The sequence below is a fragment of the Callithrix jacchus genome, chromosome 13 (assembly GCF_049354715.1).
Source record: "Callithrix jacchus isolate 240 chromosome 13, calJac240_pri, whole genome shotgun sequence".
Lineage (NCBI taxonomy): Eukaryota > Metazoa > Chordata > Mammalia > Primates > Cebidae > Callithrix > Callithrix jacchus.
This window is the reverse complement of record NC_133514.1, coordinates 93,067,841-93,089,165: the sequence shown is the minus strand read 5'-3', so window position 1 is coordinate 93,089,165 and position 21,325 is coordinate 93,067,841. Positions and strand designations below refer to the sequence as shown.

At 43.2% G+C, this 21,325-nt stretch overlaps 1 protein-coding gene across 8 annotated transcripts in view; it reads left to right on the top strand.

Annotated features, from left to right (window-relative positions):
* The window catches only part of MYO5B (myosin VB), a 390,326-nt gene that overhangs the window by 281,431 nt on the left and 87,570 nt on the right, over positions 1-21,325 (top strand). For all 8 annotated transcript variants that reach the window (XM_008979769.5, XM_008979768.5, XM_054244178.2 and 5 more), the window contains one exon: positions 10,998-11,084. In XM_008979769.5, coding sequence (XP_008978017.4) covers positions 10,998-11,084 — 87 coding nt within the window. The remainder of the gene's footprint in view (positions 1-10,997; positions 11,085-21,325) is intronic.

Sequence of the window (21,325 nt, the reverse complement as noted above, 5' to 3'; positions counted from 1 at the left end):
GAGAAGAATGCTGACCTTGTCATGAAACCTGGATTCTAGTTTGAGCTCACTGCTGATTTGGCCAATCACAAGCTAGCCTTTTATTCTCTGTGTCTCATTTCCTCACCTGTTAATTCTGGTGAGGGCCTGGTGTGGCAGCCCATGCCTTTAATTGCAACACTTTGAGAGGCCAAGGCAGGAGGATCATTTGAGGCAGGGATTTTGAGACCAGCCTGGGCAACACAGCGAAACCCAACCTCTGCAAAAAAATTTTTAAATTAGCTGGGCATGGTGGTGAATGCCTATAATCCCAGCTACTCCAGAGGCTGAGGCAGGAGAATTGCTTAAACCTAGAAGTTTAAGGCTGTAGCAAGCTCTGATTGTGCCACTCTACTCCAGTTTGGGTGACAGAGCAAGACTTTGTCTCTCAAAAAAATAAAAATAAATATCCCGATGGAAGAATCTGAGGAAATAATAGAAATTGTTCATGAGAGTATAAAATATATATGATTACAGTTATTAGTGACATCATCCTAGAAGGAAGTTTGTGTCTCTTTACCCATTTCCTGTCATCAGAGTTGCTCAATCTCAGCAGCATTAACACATTGGGTCAGAGAATTCTTTATTGAGTCAAGAGGTGTTGTCCGGTGTATCATAGGATGTTGAGAAGCATCCTTGGCCTTTACCCACTAGATGCTGCAAGCATCCCACCATTGTGACAGCTAAAAATGTTTTTAGACATTGCCAAATGTTCCCTTGGGGATAAAATTGCCTCCAGTTGAGAACTCCTGTCCTACATTAAATGCTTTGATAGCATGGCTTGTATAAAAGTCTTTTTCCTCTGCTTCCTTCACTTAAGCAACATCTATCATACCTCCTACTAGGCACTGTGCTAGGACAGTTGGAATGACAATAAGACATATCCCCCATTCTTAAGGAATTGTCTGTCACAAGTAACTGGCAATGCCACAGAAGTGGCTGTCAGTGGCTCTGTGAAAATGCTGACAGGGCAGAGGCAAGAGAGAGATAAAAGTATCCAGAGTGGCAGTGGCCTAGGGCAAGTGTCATAACCTCGGAAAGTTTAGTGGCAGACCTGACTGCTGATTTCCTGAAGGCCAGCCCAGGTCTCGGAGTCTCAGAGTCCTGAGATGTGACTGTAGGATGCTGCAGAGCCTGGGGAGGCAGAGAGCTTGGAGCCCATGGAGAAATCAATTCCATGGTGGGTGATTGTGGAGGTAGGGCTGGTTCTAACACCGTGAGATTCCCTCTTTGCACCCAGCAGGCTCCAGGGTGTGCTGATCCTACTGGGAGAGGAAAGCATGAACTTGAGTTTCAGCACTGTGATCTTCTAAATCTTTGGTGATTTTTCTGTGCTAATTGTCCTTGCTATGGTCCTCCAAGACTTAATAGAAGGAGGGCTGGTTTTCTATTCCTAGGCACCTAATAGTGAATGCAGTAGGTTTTCTTTTTCCTTTCTTTCTTTTTTTTTTTTTTTTTAATTTGAAACAGGGTCTCACTCTGTTGCTCAGGCTGGAGTGTAGTTGTGTAATCTCAGCTCACTGCAACCTCCGCCTCCCAGGTTTAAGCAGTTCTCCTGCTTCAGCCTCCCAAGTAGCTGGGATTACAGGCACTCGCCACCTTACCCGCCTAATTTTTGTATTTTTATTAGAGACAGGGTTTCACCATGTTGGTCAGGGTGGCCTCGAACTCCTAACCTTGTGATCCATGTGCCTCGGCCTCCTAAAGTGCTGAGATTACAGGCATGAGCCACCGTGCCCAGCAGTAGGTTTTCTTTACTGTTAAGGAGAGGAAATACAGAAGACCGGCTGGCCTCACATGTCCCCTCAGAGTATGTGAACAGGGAAAGATGATGGCAATATCTTCTTTGTATAGTGTCTGTTAGCTTTTTCTAACGGCATTTTTCTTGTTGTTGTTGTTGTTATTTATTTATTTTTAACATAGTCACACAGCCACCACTGCTTTATAATTGGGCAGATATGTTGAGCTCTCATTGAGTAAATGAGAGAAATGAGGTACAGAGAGACTGTGTCTTGCCCAAAGTAACACTAGCTGTTAGTAGCAGAGCAGAGGCCACACTGAGTTTTTTTCTCCTCCAGCCTTGTTCTTTGCCCCAGACCACAGGGGAAGGCAGTGTTGCCATCACAGGAGGACAGAGCAGTCATGGGGAAGGAAAGGGATTTGCTGAGCTGGTCACGAAGAGGAAAGAATGTTAAGGCTGAATTCAAAAACTCTGTGCCAAGTGCCTTCTGGGGACCAGCTCTAGGCACAGTGTGTGGTGACTCCAAGAGCAAACCAGTGCCCCAACGCTGCCCTCAGGAAGTCATGCTGTGCTGTATGGGGGTGGGGACCAGCACTCAGTGAGCCATTGCTTGGCCCTTCAATAGGACCCGAACTGAGATGCCTGGAGGTCAGGAAGCATGATGTGGGGATAATAGAGCAGAGAGGGAGGGGACAAATGGGGAGGAGAAGCAGTAGTTTTAAGGAATGAACAGAGTCTCAATGAGCTTCTGCCCATTTTATTAATACCATTGGCAGGGGGGGAACCAAGATGGCCAAATAGGAACAGCTCTGGAGTGCAGTTCCCAGTGAGAACAATGCAGAGGGTGAGTGAACACTGCATTTCCAAATGAGTTATTACTGCCCGTAGACCAAGAGATTCCCAGCCTGAAAAGTGCCACGAGTTTCCACTCAGTATGGTCCAGCTCTGTTGGAGGAAGGGCGTCCACCATTACCGAGACATTCAGCCATTATTGAGGCAGTCTGCCATTACAGAGGCAGTCCACCATTACTAAGGCAGACTGCCATTACTGAGGCAGTTCTAACTATACCTCTATAAACAAAACTGAAAGGAAGTTCACACAGCAGTTGGGCAGAGCCCACGGAAGCTCAGCAATGCCTCTACTGGCAGACTGTGACTAGGTTACCTCCTGCTGGGCAGGGCAGCTCCGAAAAAAGGCAGCAGCATGTCAGAAACTTAAAAATAAAGCTCCACCTTCCCAGGAAGAGCACCTGGGGAAAAAATAGATGGTTATGAGTCCCACTGCAGCAGACTTAAACGTACCTGCCCAGCAGCTCTGAACAGAACAATGGAGCTCAGAGCTCAGCACTTGATCTCCTATAAGGGACAGACTGTCTCCTCAAGCAGCTCTCTGACCCCACTAGAGCCAAAAAGTTACCTCATAAAGGAGAGCTCAGGCTGACATCTGGCGGGTATCCTTCTGGGATAGGATAACAGAAGAAGAAACTGGCAGCAACTCTTACTGTTCTGTAACTGCCACAGGTGGCCCCCAAGCAGAGTCTGGAGTGGACCTCCAGCAGTCCTACAGCAGAGAGGCCTGACTGTTAAAACTAAAATTCAGAAAGAAATCACTTCATCATCAACAAAATGGACATCCACCAACAAAATGGACATCCACTCAGAGACCCCATCCAGAAGTCACCAACTGTAAAGACCACAGGTAAATAAATCCACAAAGATGGGAAGAAACCAGTGCAAAAAGGATGAAAACACTCACAACCATAATGCCTCACCTCCTCCAAGGGATCACAACTCATCACCAGCAAAGGAACAAAGCTGGATGGAGAATGAATCTAATGAATTGACAGAAACAGGCTTCAGAAGGTAGGTAATAAATTTCCCTGAGCTAAAGGAACATGTTCTAACCCAATGCAAAGAAACTAAGAACCTTGAGGTTTGACAAAATGCTAACGAAAATAAACAGCTTAGAGAAGAATATAAATGACTTAATGGAGCTGAAAAACACAACACGAGAACATCGCAAAGCATACACAAGTTTCAATAGTAGAATTGACCAAGCAGAAGAAAGGATATCAGAGATTAAAGATCAACTCAATGAAATAAAATGAGAAGGCAAGATTACTGAAAAAAAGAGTGAAAAATGAACAAAGCCTCCAAGGAATACAGGATTATGTGAAAAGACCTACGTTTGATAGGTGTACCTGAATGTTATGGAGAGCATGAATCCAAGCTGGAAAACACTCTTCAGGATATTATCCAGGAGAACTTCCCCAACCTAGCAAGGCAGGCCAGTATTCAAGTCCGGGAAATACAGAGAACACCACAAAGATATTCCTCAAGAAGAGCAACCCCGAGGCACATAATCATCAGATTCACCAGGGTTGAAATGAAGAAAAAAAATGCTAAGTGCAGCCAGAGAGAAAGGTTGCGTTACCCACAAAGGGAAACCCATCAGACTCACAGTGGATCTCAGCAGAAACCCTACAAGCCAGAAGAGAGTGGGGGCCAATATGCAACATCCTTAAAGAAAAGAACTTTCAACCTAGAATTTCATATTCAGCCAAACTAAGCTTCATAGGCAAAGGAGAAATAAAATCCTTTACAAACAAGCAATTGCTTAGAGATTTCATCACCAGGCCTGCCTTACAAGAGCTCCTGAAAGAAGCACTAAGCATAGAAAGGAACAACCAGTACCAGCTACTCCAAAACATAACAAATGGTAAAAAGCATTGACACAACGAATTAACTGCATCAACTAATAGGCAAAACAACCAGCTAGCATCAAAATGGCAGGATCAAATTCACACATAACAATATTAACCTTAAATGTAAATGGGCTGCTCCAGTTGCTCCAATCAAAAGGCACAGACTGACAAATTGGATAAAAATTCAAAACCCATTAGTGTGCTATATCGAGGAAACTCATCTCACATGCGAGGACATAAATAGCTTCAAAATAAAGAGATGGAGGAAGATCTAAGAAGCAAATGGAGAGCAAGAAAAAGCAGGAGTTGCAATCCTAGTCTCTAATAAAATAGACTTTAAACCAGCAAAGATCAAAAGAGACAAAGAAGGGCATTACATAATAGTAAAAGAATCAATGCAACAAGAAGAGCTAGCAATCCTAAATATATATGCACCCAATACAGGAGCACGCAGTTACATAAATCAAGTTCTTAAAGACGTACAAAGAGACTTAGACTCCCACACAATAATAGTGGGAGACTTTAACACTCCACTGTCAATATTAGACAGATCAACAAGACAGAAAATTAACAAGGATATCCAGGGCTTGAACTCAGACCTGGACCAAGCAAACCTAATAGACATTCACAGAACTCTCTACCCCAAATCCACAGAATATACATTCTTCTCAGCACCACATCACACCTACTCTAAAATTAACCACATAATTGGAAGTAAATCACTCTTCAGCAAATGCAAAAGAATGGAAATCATAACAAAGAGTCTCTCAGATCACAGTGCAATCAAATTAGAACTCAGGATTAAGAAACTAACTCAGAATGGCACAATTTCATGGAAACTGAACAACTGGCTCTTGAATGTTGACTGGATAATCAATGAAATGAAGGCAGAAATAAAGATGTTCTTAGAAACCAAGGAGAACAAAGACACAGTGTACCTCTGGGACACATTTAAAGCGGTGTCTAGAGGAAAATTTGTGTCAATAAATGCCCACGTGAGAAGCAAGGAAAGATCTAAAATCGACACCCTATCATCAAAATTGAAAGAGCTACAGAAGCAAGTTCAAAAAAACTCAATAGCTAGCAGAAGACCAGAAATAACTAAGATCAGAGCAGAACTGAAGGAGATAGAGACACAAAACAGCCCTTCAAAAATCAATAAATCCAGGATCTGGTTTTTTGAAAAGATCAACAAAATAGAAAGACCACTAGCCATATTAATAAAAAAGAAAAGAGAATAATCAAATAGATGAAATAAAAATGATAAAGGGGATATCACCACGGATTCCACAGAAATACAAACTACCATCAGAGATTACTACAAACAACTCTATGTGCACAAGCCAGTAAACCTGTAAGAAATGGATAAATTCCTGGACACTTGCACCCTTCCAGGCCTAAACCAGGAAGAAGTCAAAACCCTGAATAGACCAATAACAAGGGCTGAAGTTGAGGCAGCAATTAATAGCCTACCAACCAAAAAAAGCCCAGGTCCAGATGGGTTCACAGCTGAATTCTACCGGACATAGAAAGAGGAGCTGGTACCACTGCTTCTGAAACTATTCCAAACAATACAAAAAGAGGGAATCCTTCCCAAATCGTTTTATGAGACCAACATCATCCTGATACCAGAACCTGGCAGAGTCTCAACATGAAAAGAACGTCAGGCCAATAACCATGATCAACATAGATGCAAAAATCTTCAAAAACAATACTGGCAAACCAATTGCAACAGCACATCAAAAAGCTTATCCATCATGATCAAGTAGACTTCATCCCAGGGTTGCAAGGTTGGTACAACATACGCCAAGTCTGTAAATATAATCCACAACATGAACAGAACCAAAAACAAAAACCACATGATTGTCTCAATAGATGCAGAGAAGGCCTTCGACAAAATTCAACAGCACTTTATGCTACAAACTCTCAATAAACTAGGTATCAACAGAACGTATCTCAAAATAATAAAAGCTATTTACGACAAACCGACAGCCAATATCATACTGAATGGGCAAAACCTGGAAGCATTCCCTTTGAAATCTGGCACTAGACAAGGATACCCTCTCTCACCACTCCTGCTCAATATAGTATTGGAAGTTCTAGTCATAGCAATCAGGCAAGAAAAAGAAATAAAGGGTATTCAAATAGGAAAGGAGGAAGCCAATTTGTCTCTATTTGCAGATGACATGATTGTATATTTAGAAGACCCCATTGTCACAGCCCAAAATCTCCTAAAACTGATAACTTCAGCAGGGTCTCAGGATAAGTGCGAAAATCACAAGCATTCCTATACACCAACAACAGACTTAAAGAGAGCCAAATTAAGAATGAACTGCCATTCAGAATTACCACAAAGAGAATAAAATACCTAGGAATACAACTAACAAAGGATGTAAAGGACCTCTTCAAGGAGAACTACAAACCACTGCTCAATGAAATAAGAGAGGACACAAAACAAATGGAAAAACATTCCATGCTCATGGTTAGGAAGAATCAATATTGTCAAAATGATCATAATGCCCAGAGTAACTTATAGATTAAATGCTACCTCAATCAAGCTATCTATAACCCTCTTCACAGAAGTGGAAAAAACCACCTTAAATTTCATATGGAATCAAAAGAGAGCCCGCATAGCCAAGACAGTTCTTAGCAAAAAGAACAAAGCTGGAGGCATCACACAACCTGACTTCAAACTATACTACAAGGCTACAGTAATCAAAACAGCATAGTACTGATACCAAAATAGAGATCTAGACCAATGGAACAAAACAGAGGCCTCAGAGGCAATGCCACACATCTACAACCATCTGATCTTTGGCAAACCTGACAAAAACAAGCAATGGGGAAAGGATTCCCTGTTTAATAAATGGTGTTGGGAAAATTGGCTAGCCATGTGCAGAAAACAAACTGGACCCCTTCCTGACACCTTACACTAAAATTAACTCCAGATGGATTAAAGACTTAAACATAAAACCTAACACCATAAAAACTCTAGAAGAAAACCTATGCAAAACCATCCAGGCCATAGGCATAGGCAAGGACTTCATGACTAAAACACCATAAGCACTAGCAACAAAAGCCAAAATAGACAAACGGGATCTAATTAAACTCCAGAGCTTCTGTACAGCAAAAGAAACAATCATTAGAGTGAACCAATGATTTTTATTTACAAGAATAAAACAAACGAACCCATTTAAAAGTGGGCAAAGAACATGAACAGACACTTTTCAAAAGAAGACATAAATGAAGCCAAGAAACATGAAAAAATGCTCATCATCAGTGGTCATTAGAGAAATGCAAATCAAAACTACATTGAGATACCATCTCACACCAGTTAGAATGGCGATCATTAAAAAATCTGGAGACAACAAATGCTGGAGAGGATGTGGAGAAATAGGAACACTTTTACACTGTTGGTGGAGTGTAAATTAGTTCAACCATTGTGGAAGACAGTGTGGTGATTCCTCAAGGACCTAGAAATAGAAATTGCATTTAACCCAGCAATCCCCTTACTGGGTATATATCCAACGGATTATAAATTGTTTTATTATAAAGACACATGCACAGGTATGTTCATTGCAGCACTGTTTACAATAGCAAAGACTTGGAACCAATCCAAATGCCCATCGATGATAGACTGGACAAGGAAAATGTGGGACATATACACCATGGAATACTCTGCAGCCATAAAAAACTATGAGTTCATGTCCTTTGTAGGGACATGGATGAATCTGGAAACCATCATTCTTGGCAAACTGACACAAGAACAGAAAAACAAACACTGCATGTTCTCACTCATAGGCAGGTGTTGAACAATGAGAACACATGGACACAGAGAGAAGAGCATCACACACTGGGCTCTGTTGGGGGGATTAGGGGAGGGACAGTGGGGGGTAGAGAGGTTGAGGAGAGGGGAGAATGCCAGATATAGGTGATGGGGTGATGGAGGCAGCAAACCACATTGCCATGTATGTACCTATGTAACAATCCTACATATTTTGCACATATATCCCAGAACCTGAGGTGCGATAAAATATATTAAAAATATATATTTCATGAGGAAATAGTAGGAGGTCCTGGAAGAAGGAGGGACCCCCAGCTGGTCCCATAGCCCATGTGGGATCTATGGGTCCCAGAGGCTCCTGAGCACTCTGCCATCCCAGTGTGTACAATGGACTGAATTTGACCCTGTGGTCATGCTGAGCAGAGGAAAGAAGCCAGTGGCTGGCCTGGGGAACATGGCTGCTGTGGGCAGGGACAGAGCACCTGTGGAGGTGACGTGCAGGCCACAGGATGCCTTTTCCAAAGCACAGGAGTATCCACTCTGCCTTTATGACACGGGGCCTGGCTGACAGCTTTAGCAGTGAGAGCCTGTGAGCCAGGGGAGCCTGCAGCCCAAAGACTTTTGATCACTCGTGGTCACGGGCAGCCCAGCAGCTGCTTATGACTCTGGTAAGAGCCTCCCTGGTGATGAAGACCCCCTTGGATCCTTGGACTGTGCTGCCTCTTGTGGCATAGCCACAACAGAGGGGACATTGGCGTGAGAGGGTCAGGAGGCAGTCAGGTACTCAGCACTTCTTCCCTGCTGTAAGGCCCTTGCACTAAAGGACTTTTTCTCTCGTTAAAAAGATGAAAGGGGTGGAGCTCATGCCTGTAATCCCAGCACTTTGGGAGGCCGAGGTGGGCGGATCACGAGGTCAGGAATCCAGTCTGACCAACATGTGAAATCCGGTCTCTACTAAAAATACAAAAATTAGCTGGGTGTGGTGGCGCCTGCCTATAATCCCAGCTACTCAGGAGGCTGAGACAGGAAATTTGCTTGAACCCAGGAGGCGAAGTTTGCGGTGAGACGAGATCATGCCATTGCACTCCAGCCTGGATGACAGAGCAAGACGCCATCTCCAAAAAAAAAGTCTTCTGAAGGGACTGTTTTGTTCAGAACTGTGTAAATCAATGCTCCATTGTGCCTCATATGCTCAGTGCCATGGGCTTTTGGGGCTGGAGTAATCGGAAGATTTTATGGAGGAGCTGGGTGTGGAAAGAAGGTGGGGCTCAGGAGGGCAGAGAGGAGCAACAGAGCCACAGTAAGCACAGCCTGGAGGAGAGTGTGGGCATCTCATGGGACAAGAGATGTGCCTCTGGGGCTGATGTACAATGCAGAGTGTTGCCTGGGGTGAGGTGGCAGCTTGCAGTCATCAGTTGCTTGGAAAATGCCCAAGTGCCAAGTGCTCACTGAGCCCAGGCGACCCCAGGGCAGCATCCATCAAGGACCATGTCATAGAGTGAAAGGAGGAAAAAAAGCATGGCTCTTGGCTGCAGCTGGGCTGCAGGACAGTCAGAAGGAAAAGGAGAATTTGTTCCTCATCCCTTCTCACGGAGTGGGGCAGTAGTCTTAGCAAATTAAAAATAGTAATTAATTCTAGCTTAGCTAGACTTAACCTATTAATTAATCTATTCTAGCTTAGCTAGAATTAATCTGTATGAAGACTCCCCTAATTACCCTAGATAACGATGAGGTCTTACCCTCTGGCTTCTTTATTTTCTTTTTAGTTTTCATAATTTATGTTGAATAACCTCAGACAGTTGCTCTCTGTCTTCTTTCGGCATTTTCACCATGTTTGTTATGTACTGTTTTGTATAAACTTTCCTCTTCAGGCGGGGATACTCAGCTCACACACTGTCTGGTGTTTTATTCTACAGTGCCACATTGAATATATGTTTGAAAGAAATACTGGGTTTTCAGTGCTAGGCTTACCTTTGTAGCACATGCCTGTGGTTGAAAATGGTGCACACATCTCTGAAGACTGGGAAATAATCTGTAATAATGTAAATGAAGTTCATCTACATGATTGTTAACTGAACAGCTGTTGTGATCACAGCTAACAACATGCACAACGTGTGTGCCCTATGCAGTGCCAGGCAGGGTTCCACCTGCTTTTGGGGACCATTACATTTCAGCTTCACGCTAACCTGATAAAATAGGTACTGCCATTTTCCCCATTATATAGATAAGGGTGCTGAGGCCCAAAGGGACATGAAGTGACTTGCCCCAAAGTAGACACCCAGCTGGTAAGTGACCATATCATGATTCAAACCCAGATCTGCCTAGCCTAAAACTCATTCTTTTAATGTTTGAGCCAAATAATGGTGCTAAGCTTATACACTTGGGACAGTGAGTGAAGATGCCTGCCCATGTGGATAAAAATAGTAAGAGGAGGTGTTGGAGAGGAGCAGGAATGATGAGTCTTGGAGGGTGGGAACAATTCAGGAGGCAAAAAAGAAGGGTATCCCAGGTGATAATAAGAATGTGCGCAAAAGCCTGAGGCACAGAACAGAAGATGTTGAGATGGCTCAGGTACCTGCCCATTGGTGTCTTTTAGTCTATGCCTGACCCCTGACCTTGAGCTTAAAGGTGCTTGATGAGTTGTAAGTCAGTGATAGCAGCTACTTCATGTGCCACAGGAAAAGATTCTTTTTTGTTTCTTTTTTGCAGACATGGCCGCTCATCCCTTGTCTTGTTTTCTTTTCGGCAGCTTTGACCCAAAGAGAGCAGTACAGCAACTCAGAGCCTGCGGGGTGTTGGAGACGATTCGAATCAGTGCAGCTGGCTACCCATCCAGGTAACTAAAGTGCCCGCCAGCTGCCTCCTGGGGCTGCCCTAGAGCAGCCAGAGTTTGGTTCCCCAGGGAGCCCTCTTGTGTACTGTCAGCCAGAAACAGATCCTCCAAAACAGTTTCAAACACTGAAGCCCAAGCAGGACGCTGATGGAAATGAGACTCTGACATTGGCCTGAGAAACTGGGAAGGTTAGCAGTCATGTCCTCATGGCTGTTTTTCTCAGAAGTCCTTTCTGATTTCAGATTTTGGCATTGGTCTAAGTGATGAGCTAGCTAGAGTTGCAAGGATTTTCCCTTCTCTCATCTCCCAGCTTGTCGTCTTTACCTTTCCCCCACCCTTTTAACAGTGGGAAAAATATACATATTTATCATCTCAACCACTTTTTAAAATTTTTCAATCAGTTTTTGGGGAGCAAGTGGTGTTGGGTTATATGAATAAGTTCTTCAGTGATGATTTCTGAGATTTTGGTGCACCCATCACTCAAGCAATGTACACTGTACCCAATGTGTAGTATGTGTCTCTCACCCCCTTCCTATCCTTTCCTCCAAGTCCCCAAAGTCCACTGTATCATTTTTATGCCTTTGCATCCTCATAGCTTAGCTCCCACTTATGAGTGAGAACGAACAATGTTTGGTTTTTCATTCCTGAGTTACTTCACTTAAAATAATGGTCTCCAAGTCTGTCCAGGTTGCTGCAAATGCCATTATTTTGTTCCTTTTTATGTCGGAATAGTATTTCATGGTATATACATACCACATTTTCTTTATCCATTTGTTGACTGGGCATGTGGGCTGGGTCCATATTTTTGCAATTGCAAATTCTGCCACTATAAACACTCAAGTGCAAGTGTCTTTTACATATAACTACTTCTTTTCCTCTGAGTAGATACCCAATAGTGGTAGTACAGTGGCATGATCTCAGCTCACTGCAACCTTTGCCTCCTGGATTCAAGCAATTCTCCTGCCTTAGCTTCCTGCATAGCTGGGACTACGGGTGTGCACCACCATGTCCGGCTAATTTTTGTATTTTTAGTAGAGACAAAGTTTCACAATGTTGGCCAGGCTGGTCTCAAACTCCTGACCTCAGGTGATCTACCTGCCTTGTCTTCCCAAAATGCTGGGATTATGGGCATGAGCCACTGTGCCTGGCCCAAATGGTAGATCTACTTTTAGTTCTTTAAGGAATATCTATACTGTTTTCTGTAGTAGTTGTACTAGTTTACATTCCCACCAGCAGTGTAAAAACAGTCCCTTTAGGCCGGGTGCAGTGGCTTACGCCTGTAATCCCAGCACTTTGGGAGGCCGAGGTCAAGAGATTGATACCATCCTGGCCAACATGGTGAAACCCCATCTCTACTAAAAAATAGAAAAATTAGCTGGGTGTGGTGGCACTTGCCTGTAGTCTCAGCTTCTCAGGAGACTGAGGCAGGAGAATTGCTTGAACCTAGGAGGTGGAGGTCACAGTGAGCTGAGATTGTGCCACTGTACTCCAGCCTGGATAGAGTGAGACTCTGTCTCAAAAAAAAAAAAAAAAAAAAATTCCCTTTATACCACTTCCATGCTAGTATTTATTTTTTTATTTTTTAGTTATTGCCATTCTTGCAGGAATAAGGTTGTGTCCGATTGTGGTTTGATTTGCATTTCCCTGATAATTAATGATGTGGAGCGTTTCTTCAGGTTTGTTGTCCATTTGTATATCTTCTTTTGAGAACTGTTTTCTCATGTCCTTAGCCCACTTTTTGATGGATTGTTTGTTTTTTTCTTGCTCCTTTGAGTTCCTTGTAGATTCTGGATATTAGTCCTTTGTCAGATGTATAGATTGTGAAGATGTTCTCCCACTCTGTGGGTTGTCTGTTTACTCTGCTGATTATTTCTTTTGCTGTGCAGAAATTTTTTAGTTTAAGTCCCTTCTATTTATCTTTGTTTTCATTGTGTTTGCTTTTGGGTTCTTGGTCATGAAGTCTTTGGCTAAGCCAATGTCTAAAAGGGTTTTTCCATCCAATGTTACTTTCTAGAGTTTTTATGGTTTCGGGTCTTAGATTTAAGTCTTTGATCATCTTGAGTTGATTTTGTATAGGGAGAGAGATGAGGATCAAGTTTCATTCTTCTACATGCACCTTGCCTATTATCCCAGCCCCATTTATTGAATAGGGCGTCCTTTCCCCTCTTTGTGTTCTTGCTTTGTGAAAGATCAGTTGACTGTCAGTTTTTGGCTTTATTTCTGGGTCCCTGTGCTGTTCCATGCCTGTTTTTATACCAGTACCATGCTGTTTTGGGGACTATGGCCTTACAGTACAGTTTGAAGTCGAGTAATGTAATGTCTTCAGATTTGAGGGTTTTTCCCCCTAGTCTTGCCTTGGTGATGTGGGCTCTTTTTTTGTTCTGTATGAATTTTAGGATTTGTTTTCTAGTTCTGTGAAGAAATATGTTGGTATTTTGATAGTAATTACATTGAATTTGTAGATTGCTTTTGGCAGTATGGTCATTTTCACAATGTTAATTCTACCCATCCGTGAGTATGGGATGTGCTTCCATTTGTCTGTGTCATCTATGATTTCTTTCAGCAGTGTTTTGTTGTTTTTCTTGTAGAGGTCTTTCACCTCCTTGGTTACCATCTTAACCACTTTTAAGTGTGCAGTTTAGTGGTAGTAGGTACATGCCTTTTTTTAAAATGTGTGCTACCATCACCATCATCCATCTCCAGAACTCTTTCCATCTTGCAAAGCTGAAACTGGGGAATTAACAATAATTCCATATATTCCTTTCCCCACCCCCTAGCAACCACCCATATACTTCCTGTGAATCTGGTGATTCCAGGAACCTCATATAAGTGGACTAATACAGTATTTGTCCTTTTGTGAGTGGCTTATTTCAGTTTAGTATTCCTTCAAGGTTTATCCATGTTGAAGCATGTGTCAGAACTTTCTTCCTTGGTAAGGCTGAGTAGCTTTCCATTGGAGTGGATATATCATATTTTGCATATTCATTCATTCCTCAGTAGACTCCTTTAACTTTTAAATATATAATGAGAGCTGTGGTAGAAAAATAAGGTATCTTTGAGTTAAAAAATAACTCTTCTGCTCTGATTTGCCTTGTGGATAAACCACTGAACTATTCCAGAACTTGTTGGAGCTATGCCACAACTGGATCTCCTCTGGACTCTTGCCTGAAATAGAGGTGAAGGGTGGCTTGTGACCCCACTAGCTCTTGTGAAATCACACTGAATACCAGTGTCATGTAGATGAAACATCTGCCATTCATTGGAGTTGAACTGATCAGTATAGCAGCCCAGAGCCTGTGGTGTATCCCACTGGGACCCTCTGTCCTAACAAGTCCCTCATATCAGATGAAAGGAACCAGAAGTGGGAATGAAGGGATATGATACGGGCCTCCCCTCCTGCCTGTCTTCTCTCCACCTGGCACTTGCCCATTTTAGTGGAAGAACCATTTCATATGCAGTGGTTAATTACCCATAAACAACCACAAACAGTTCTTAAATGTTTGGCCTGGGAAGGAAGCTGCTGATGGAATTAGGAATTTGCATTTGACCTGGAAAGTACAAGAGCTGTCAGTAATCTGTAACACCCCTGGCAGCTTTTCAAAACCCAGTGGGTCCCAGCATTGTTCAAGATGATCCGCTCTAGCCAGGTTATTCTTTTCTTTTCAACCACGTCTGTCCCTGCTTAGAAAAAAGGACATAGTGTCCTGGGCCCTCCTCTCATTTTTTGACCTTAGGGTCTGAACACAAACAGCTAACATCTCTGTTAATGAGGTGGGCCAAGCTTGTGAACTTAGATGAAAGCTTGGCATTCCTTTTCCCAGTCTCAACCTTTTGATCAAGAGGATGGGGCTCAGGCAATGGGAGCAGTACTTCAGTTTTGAGTTCAAACCACTGGTCTGACCAATTAGACTGCCTTTCAGTGCCTGCTTACCAGCCCAGGCTTCAGATCAGACATATCTTCATCCAGTTTAGGAACTAGAAGAGACCTGAGGGAGCTGCGGAGTTACTTGTTTTCAAATTGTCTTCCACAGGCAGCTGGCTGCACTCCTGCTCCTGGCTCTTGGATCTGCTGGGCTTCCAGGGGAGGACACACCTCCAGAAAACATTTCCTTATCCACTGTTTCTCAGAACTGTGCAATGCAACCCATTTATGGGTTAGGAAATCAATTTAATTGGTTGTGTCCATGAAAAGAGTCACACTGTAAAATATTTGAAGAGATTTCTTCTGAGCCAAATATGAGTGACCAGTGGCCCATGACACAGCCCTCAGGAGATCCTGAGAACATGTGGCCTAGATAGTCAGGCCACAGCTTGGTTTGATACATTTTAGAGAGACATGAAACATCACTCAACACATGTAAGATGTACACTGGTTTGGTTTAGACAGGTGAGACAACCAGAAGATGGGGACTTCCAGGTCACAGGCATATTCACAGATTTTCTGATTGACAATTGGTTGAGTTACTATCAGTAGAAGGAACTGTCTGGGTTATGATAAACGGTTGGGGAGACCACGGTTTTATCATGCAGATGAACTCACCAGATATCAGGCTTCAGAGAGAATAGATTATAAATGTTTCTTGTCAGATTTAGTCTGTTCTATCAGTAATTCCAAAGAGATGAGGGTATAATGAGGCATGCCCAGCTCTCCATTCCCAGCATGGACTGAACTAATGTTTCAGGTTAACTTTGAAATGCCCTTGGCTGAGAGGAGGGAACCATTCAGATAGTTGGGGGCTTTAGAATTTTACTTTTGGCTTACAGTCGTGACCAATATACTGTTTTTTGTTGTTGTTGTTTGTTTGTTTTCCATGAAATAACTTGGGTTGGAAAATGGGAGAGAGCAATTTGTGGGAAAAAGGACATGGTGGCATGGTCATTTTTCAGTGTCATCTGTAGGATTGGGTGCATCAGGATGTAAAATGCATGTTCACAAGTGAGACACAGGCAAAGAAGTGAACTGCTCAAGGTTACCAACCTGGTTGGTGGTTGAGTTAGGCCTAGACCTGCCGTTCCTCTGTTTCAATCTATGTTGTTGCTGCTGCCAAGCATCTTACTGCTCATGTACAGGAAGTGTTACCATCCCAACAAATGTTTATCAGAAGAGGAAGGGGTGAAGCAGGATCCTAAGAGACTGCCCTCTGGGGCTGGCTACAGACCTGAGACTCGTTGCAAAAACTACTCTCTCCTCTTTCCAGCTTGTGGTAGTCCAGACTGCAGAGCTGTGGCCTGCCAGAGAACTGAAAGAACCTGGTAGTTGAATTCTTGGATTTTGGAGTCAGGCCTGGATTCAAGTGTTGACTCCTACATTTCTTGGCCAGGTGACCTTGAAGAAGTAAATTAATTTCAGTGAGCCTGGGTTTCCTTATCCTTAAACAGAATGATCATACTTACTTGGTAGGTTGTTGTAAGGAATTAGATAATGTATCTAGAGTTCTCAGCACAGCACTGGACACTTGAGCTTTAGTAAGATATTTATTACGCATTGGGATACGAGCAAGAAGCTGCCTCCCTATGGGTGTAACTATCTGGGTAGAATGTGTCTATCTCAGAACTTTCTGGTGGTGTTTTTGTGAAATCCCAAAATGTGTGGTCCTCAAAAGAACATTCTGAAATTCCCAAACCTCTCCAAATAATTAGAAAGCTCAGTTTAAAAAATATGTAAAGAAGTCTGTCAAAACAGACTGGAGCTGAATGTCCCATGTTAAACTGTTGAGGATCACTGTAAAAGAAGCTTAAGGATCTCAGGTCCTCATAGCCATCCTGTACCATACAGTGCAGAGATCTGGAGGTGAGCAGAGAGACCCAAGGTGCTCGTGGAAGACTCGTCAGATAGGAGATGTGAACATTGGGACCATGTGAAGCAGGAGAGAATAAACAAGGGAAGCATGTGACAATGAGATATTCTAAGGCAGGTGGAACCTCAGGGACCCCTGTCAGTATATAAGGAGCCACCAATTTCACAAAGAACTTTTTAACAGAATGAATTGTTCAATAACTGAACAAGAGACTGCACGGGATGTTGCTTCAAGGTTTCTCCTTGGAGAACGTAAGGGAGGAGCTAAAAGTCCATGGATCTGACATGGTTAACCATAGACCATGCTCAGGCAGAGATCTATATACAACTCTGCCACCTCTGATTCCCTGGCTGAGCTAGCCTGAAACCTCACTGTGTGAAATCAGAGTGACAGTATGTGTCACCCACACTCCTGTTGGTCTTGCTGTCTCCATGCAAAATGGTCTGCTTTAGAGGGGGAAGCCAGTGGGGAGAGGGTTTTGCTTCTAGGGGCTCACATGGGCTCTATGTAGAATAAGTACAGTTTCTGGCCTTTGTGGTATCTTTCTCTCCTGGGACTCTTTCTCTTCCATGTCTCATCCTGCACTGAGCATCTAGCCCTGTGCTGCTTCCTGAGAGGGAATGAAAGATGCAAGTCATGGGCCTTGCGCAGCATGGCCTCACAGTCTCAGGAAGTGATGTAAGCTTGAAACAGAATAACATATAACCAGATACAAGGTTGTAGTGCAAGTGCAGGAGGAGCTGCAGCTTCACTGAGGAGGTGAGACTTGAGCTGGGCCTCGAAGCGTAGAGAGACTGCCTGCCAGGGAGCAGCATGATGCCCGGGGCTGGGAGCCACAGTCAGTTACAGAGGGCTTCTCTGGCGGCTCACTGCCCTGTTCCTACTGCTTATTCCCCTAGTTGTAGCATGTTGGGAGACCAGGTGAGCTTTTGCCTCATCCAGGCAACCTCATTTTTGGCAGCTAAAACAATGCATTCCCTCAAAGTTTTTAGACCCATAAGGAAAATGGATTCTCCCACTGTTCATTCCACCTTGCTGTGAATCAGTTACCAGCAGAGTCAAGATACCCACAACTCCTGGCCTCTTAAGTGGCAACTGATAACCTGCCTTTTACCACCATTCTAATTGTTTCCTACTTTTTTCTAGCAGATGATTACAAGTGCATCTGTACCATTTGTTTTTGTAAGTATAGGTATTGTGGAAATTGTAGGGAAGGAAGTAATGACTGTATTTCTGGTATCACAGAAACTGTTCTCTAATTCTGTGAATTAAATGTGTGGTCTTAGATCCAGAACACTGCCTTCCATAGCCTCCTGGCATTTGCCATCATAGCAAAGGGTGAAAGAGAGGATTCCCTCCCCAAACTGCTATTTGAAATGTTAACTTTTGGAAAGAGGCACTGTGGTTTTGTTTCACTTTTGTTAGTACTGTACTGAGGTGCAGTCGAATCATCCTCACCCTTGAATCTAGAACCTAATCCTTTTTCTCTCACCACAACCTCGCCACAGCATATAAGGTGAAATTTAGTTTGAGGATGAGTGCTGAGGGGATGGGACTGTAGAACAAAGCTATTACACCTGTAATATTTCAACCTAGCATCATTGCTTAATCTGCATCTGCCAACCATGGTAACCATTTGAAGTGACGTCACTGATTAAAGTAATAATGCTGCCTAACTGCTTACTCTGGGAAATTGGTGTGTGTCTACTGTATCTGGGGATAAAGCAAGTTAGGTTTGGTGGACACTGTGTGCCCCACAGGTGTTAGCTACTGAAGGAAATACACGAGTATAATGTGTACCAACTTCAGTGTGGAGTTGAGCAGGGATTCTGTTGACCTGACTGACCTTCATGGAACCAGAGGGACATGAGTGGGTGCTGGATAAATTGGGAGTTTTCTACAAAAATTCACCTTCTTGGTTGCTGAAAACTCAACACAGCAAAGTGATTCAGCTCATATTAGCTTGTCAAGTACCTATACAGCTTTGCACAGCTACTTCCAAAAAGACTTCAACGGCCTTCTTTGATTAAGGGAATTACAATTTATACCATTTTCAACATTTCTTACATGGAAGCGGCCAAAGAGAAAGAAAACATGTCATCCCAGGGCTGCAGAAGCCTGTGATGAGTGATCCACAGGACTGCTCCCCAAGAGCCCAAGCAGAGGGCTTTTTAGGCAGAGTTCCTGAGTTCAGCCTACTGATGCTCTGGAAGTAGAATTCTTATCCCACTTCCGAAATTAATACATGCCGGTTACCACCGAAGTCCACCAAGCCAGAGAGCAAGAATGCAGCTCTGCAGGACAGCAGTGGCTGCCAGCTGTTCCTCACCCTACCCTCAGCTTTCCATATACCTGTCTATTTTTATCCTCCCTGAGAACTGTGGCTCTCTGTGAGTCTGATTTAAAATGAAAATGTATCACTCAATTTGAAATGCTGTGCGGTGGCTAAGAAATATGTTCATTGTTATGCACATAAAGCACTGTGATAAATGCACTGCTCTGGATGAGAAGCTTGTCCACCCATCACCCAGCTCCTCAGTCTCGTGCCTGTGCAGTCATCTATCTCCCTCTCCAGAGAGTCAGCAGCTTTGTGTCCTGGAGAAATTGTGAAGCAAACAAATCCTGCTTACCCTGAAAAGTGTGTGTGGCGGGGTTACTACTTGAATGTGCAATGTTTATATTTTAAAAACTCTGCATAGAATTCAGTTCTCCTTCACATCATCTCACCTTTACTTCATAAAAGTGGCACTTTCTGAAAAGATTTCCACTTCTTCCTCAACTTCCTCCGCGCCAACCCCATATAGGTAAATAGCATAAGATTGGAGAACTAGAGGGAAGCTGTAGAACTGACCTGCTTCCTCTCCCTATTTAATCATGGTTGCATTTAAAACCGATGCAGTTACTTCCCTTGCTATTAAACATCCCATAGAGGAAGAAGAATACAGAACTGATTTTGGAATGATATGAGTCATTATCTCAGGAGCTCTCAGCCTTTGGGTCTGGCTCTTTTGCCTGAGATCTGTCTTCATTCCTTTGGACTGGAGTCTGACCCAGGGCTTCTCACACAGGGCTGCACGTCAGTCGTGAGGTCATGCTCAGCAGTCTCAGAAGCTGGGCCCCCTCAGACCTGTTAAGTCAGAACCTGAGACTGAGCCCTGAACATCTGCATTTTGACAAAGTGATTTTAAAATGCCTCCTGCCTTAAAATCATTGCCCTGGAGGCATGTGTTGGCCCCTGGGTAAACCACAAGTCCCTTCGGTACATCCAGGCAGTGTTAGGATGGACCAGTGTGGAGGAACTGTATTTCCTTCCCTCTGCAACAAAGCTCTGCAGGCTTCAGATCTAGGGCCACTAATGGGACTGAGCCTGTGTTCCCCTAGGAGGCCCAGGACATAGATGGGGGATACAGGGGAAAGGCAAATAGGGAGTGTTTTTGATGGTGTGAGTGCTGGGCAAGCATCTGACAACCTTTGCACTGGGAACCGCTCTGTGAGTTTCGGTGCTGAAATAATGACAACAGATCGTACGTATTACTCTGTGAGGGCCACCCACGAACCTCAGGTTTTCATCACGTTATCTTTTCAAAATTTAGATAGAATTCATCTATAAAATTCACCCCTTTAAACTATGCAATTTCAGTTATTTTCATTATACACAGAGTCATACAGCCATCACCACTGTCTAATTTCAGAATGCTTTTATCACCCCAAAAGGAAACCCTGTACCCATTAATAGTCCCTGCTCCCAGCCCCTGGTAAACGCTAACCTACTTTTCGTTTCTATAGATTTGCCTATTTTGGATTTTTCATGTAAATGGAATCATAATAATGTGTCCTTTTGTGTCTGGCTCTTTTCACTCGGGGCTGTTTTCAAGATGTATCCATGCGTAGCATCCATCAGTAGTTTATTCCTTTATATTGCTGAATATGATTTCATCAGGTAGACGCAGCACATTTTATTCATCAGTTGGTGGATGTTTGGTTGTTTCTGCTTTTGGGGAAGAATGCTGCTGTGAGCACTTGTGTACATGCTTTTGTGTAGTCATATTTTTTCTCTTGGGGTATACCTTGGACTGGAATTGTGTCAGATGGTAACTCTCTTCATTCTTCTGAGGACCTTCCATACTGTTTTCCACAGTGGCTGCACCATTTTGCATTCTTAGCAGCAGTGTACGTGAGGGTTCCTGTTTCTATGCATTCTCACCAGCATTTGTTCTTGTCTGTCCTTTTCTTTATAGCCATTCTGGTGGGTGTGAAGAGCTGTGTTGTGATTTTGATTGGTGTTTTCCTGACAACTAATGATGTTGAGCATCTTTCATGTACTTGGCCATTTGTACATCATTGGAGAAATGTCTATTTATCTCCTTTGCCCATTTTTTAAAATTAGGTTACTTGTCTTTTTATTGTTACAGGAGTTCTTTATATATTCAGGATATGAGAACCTTA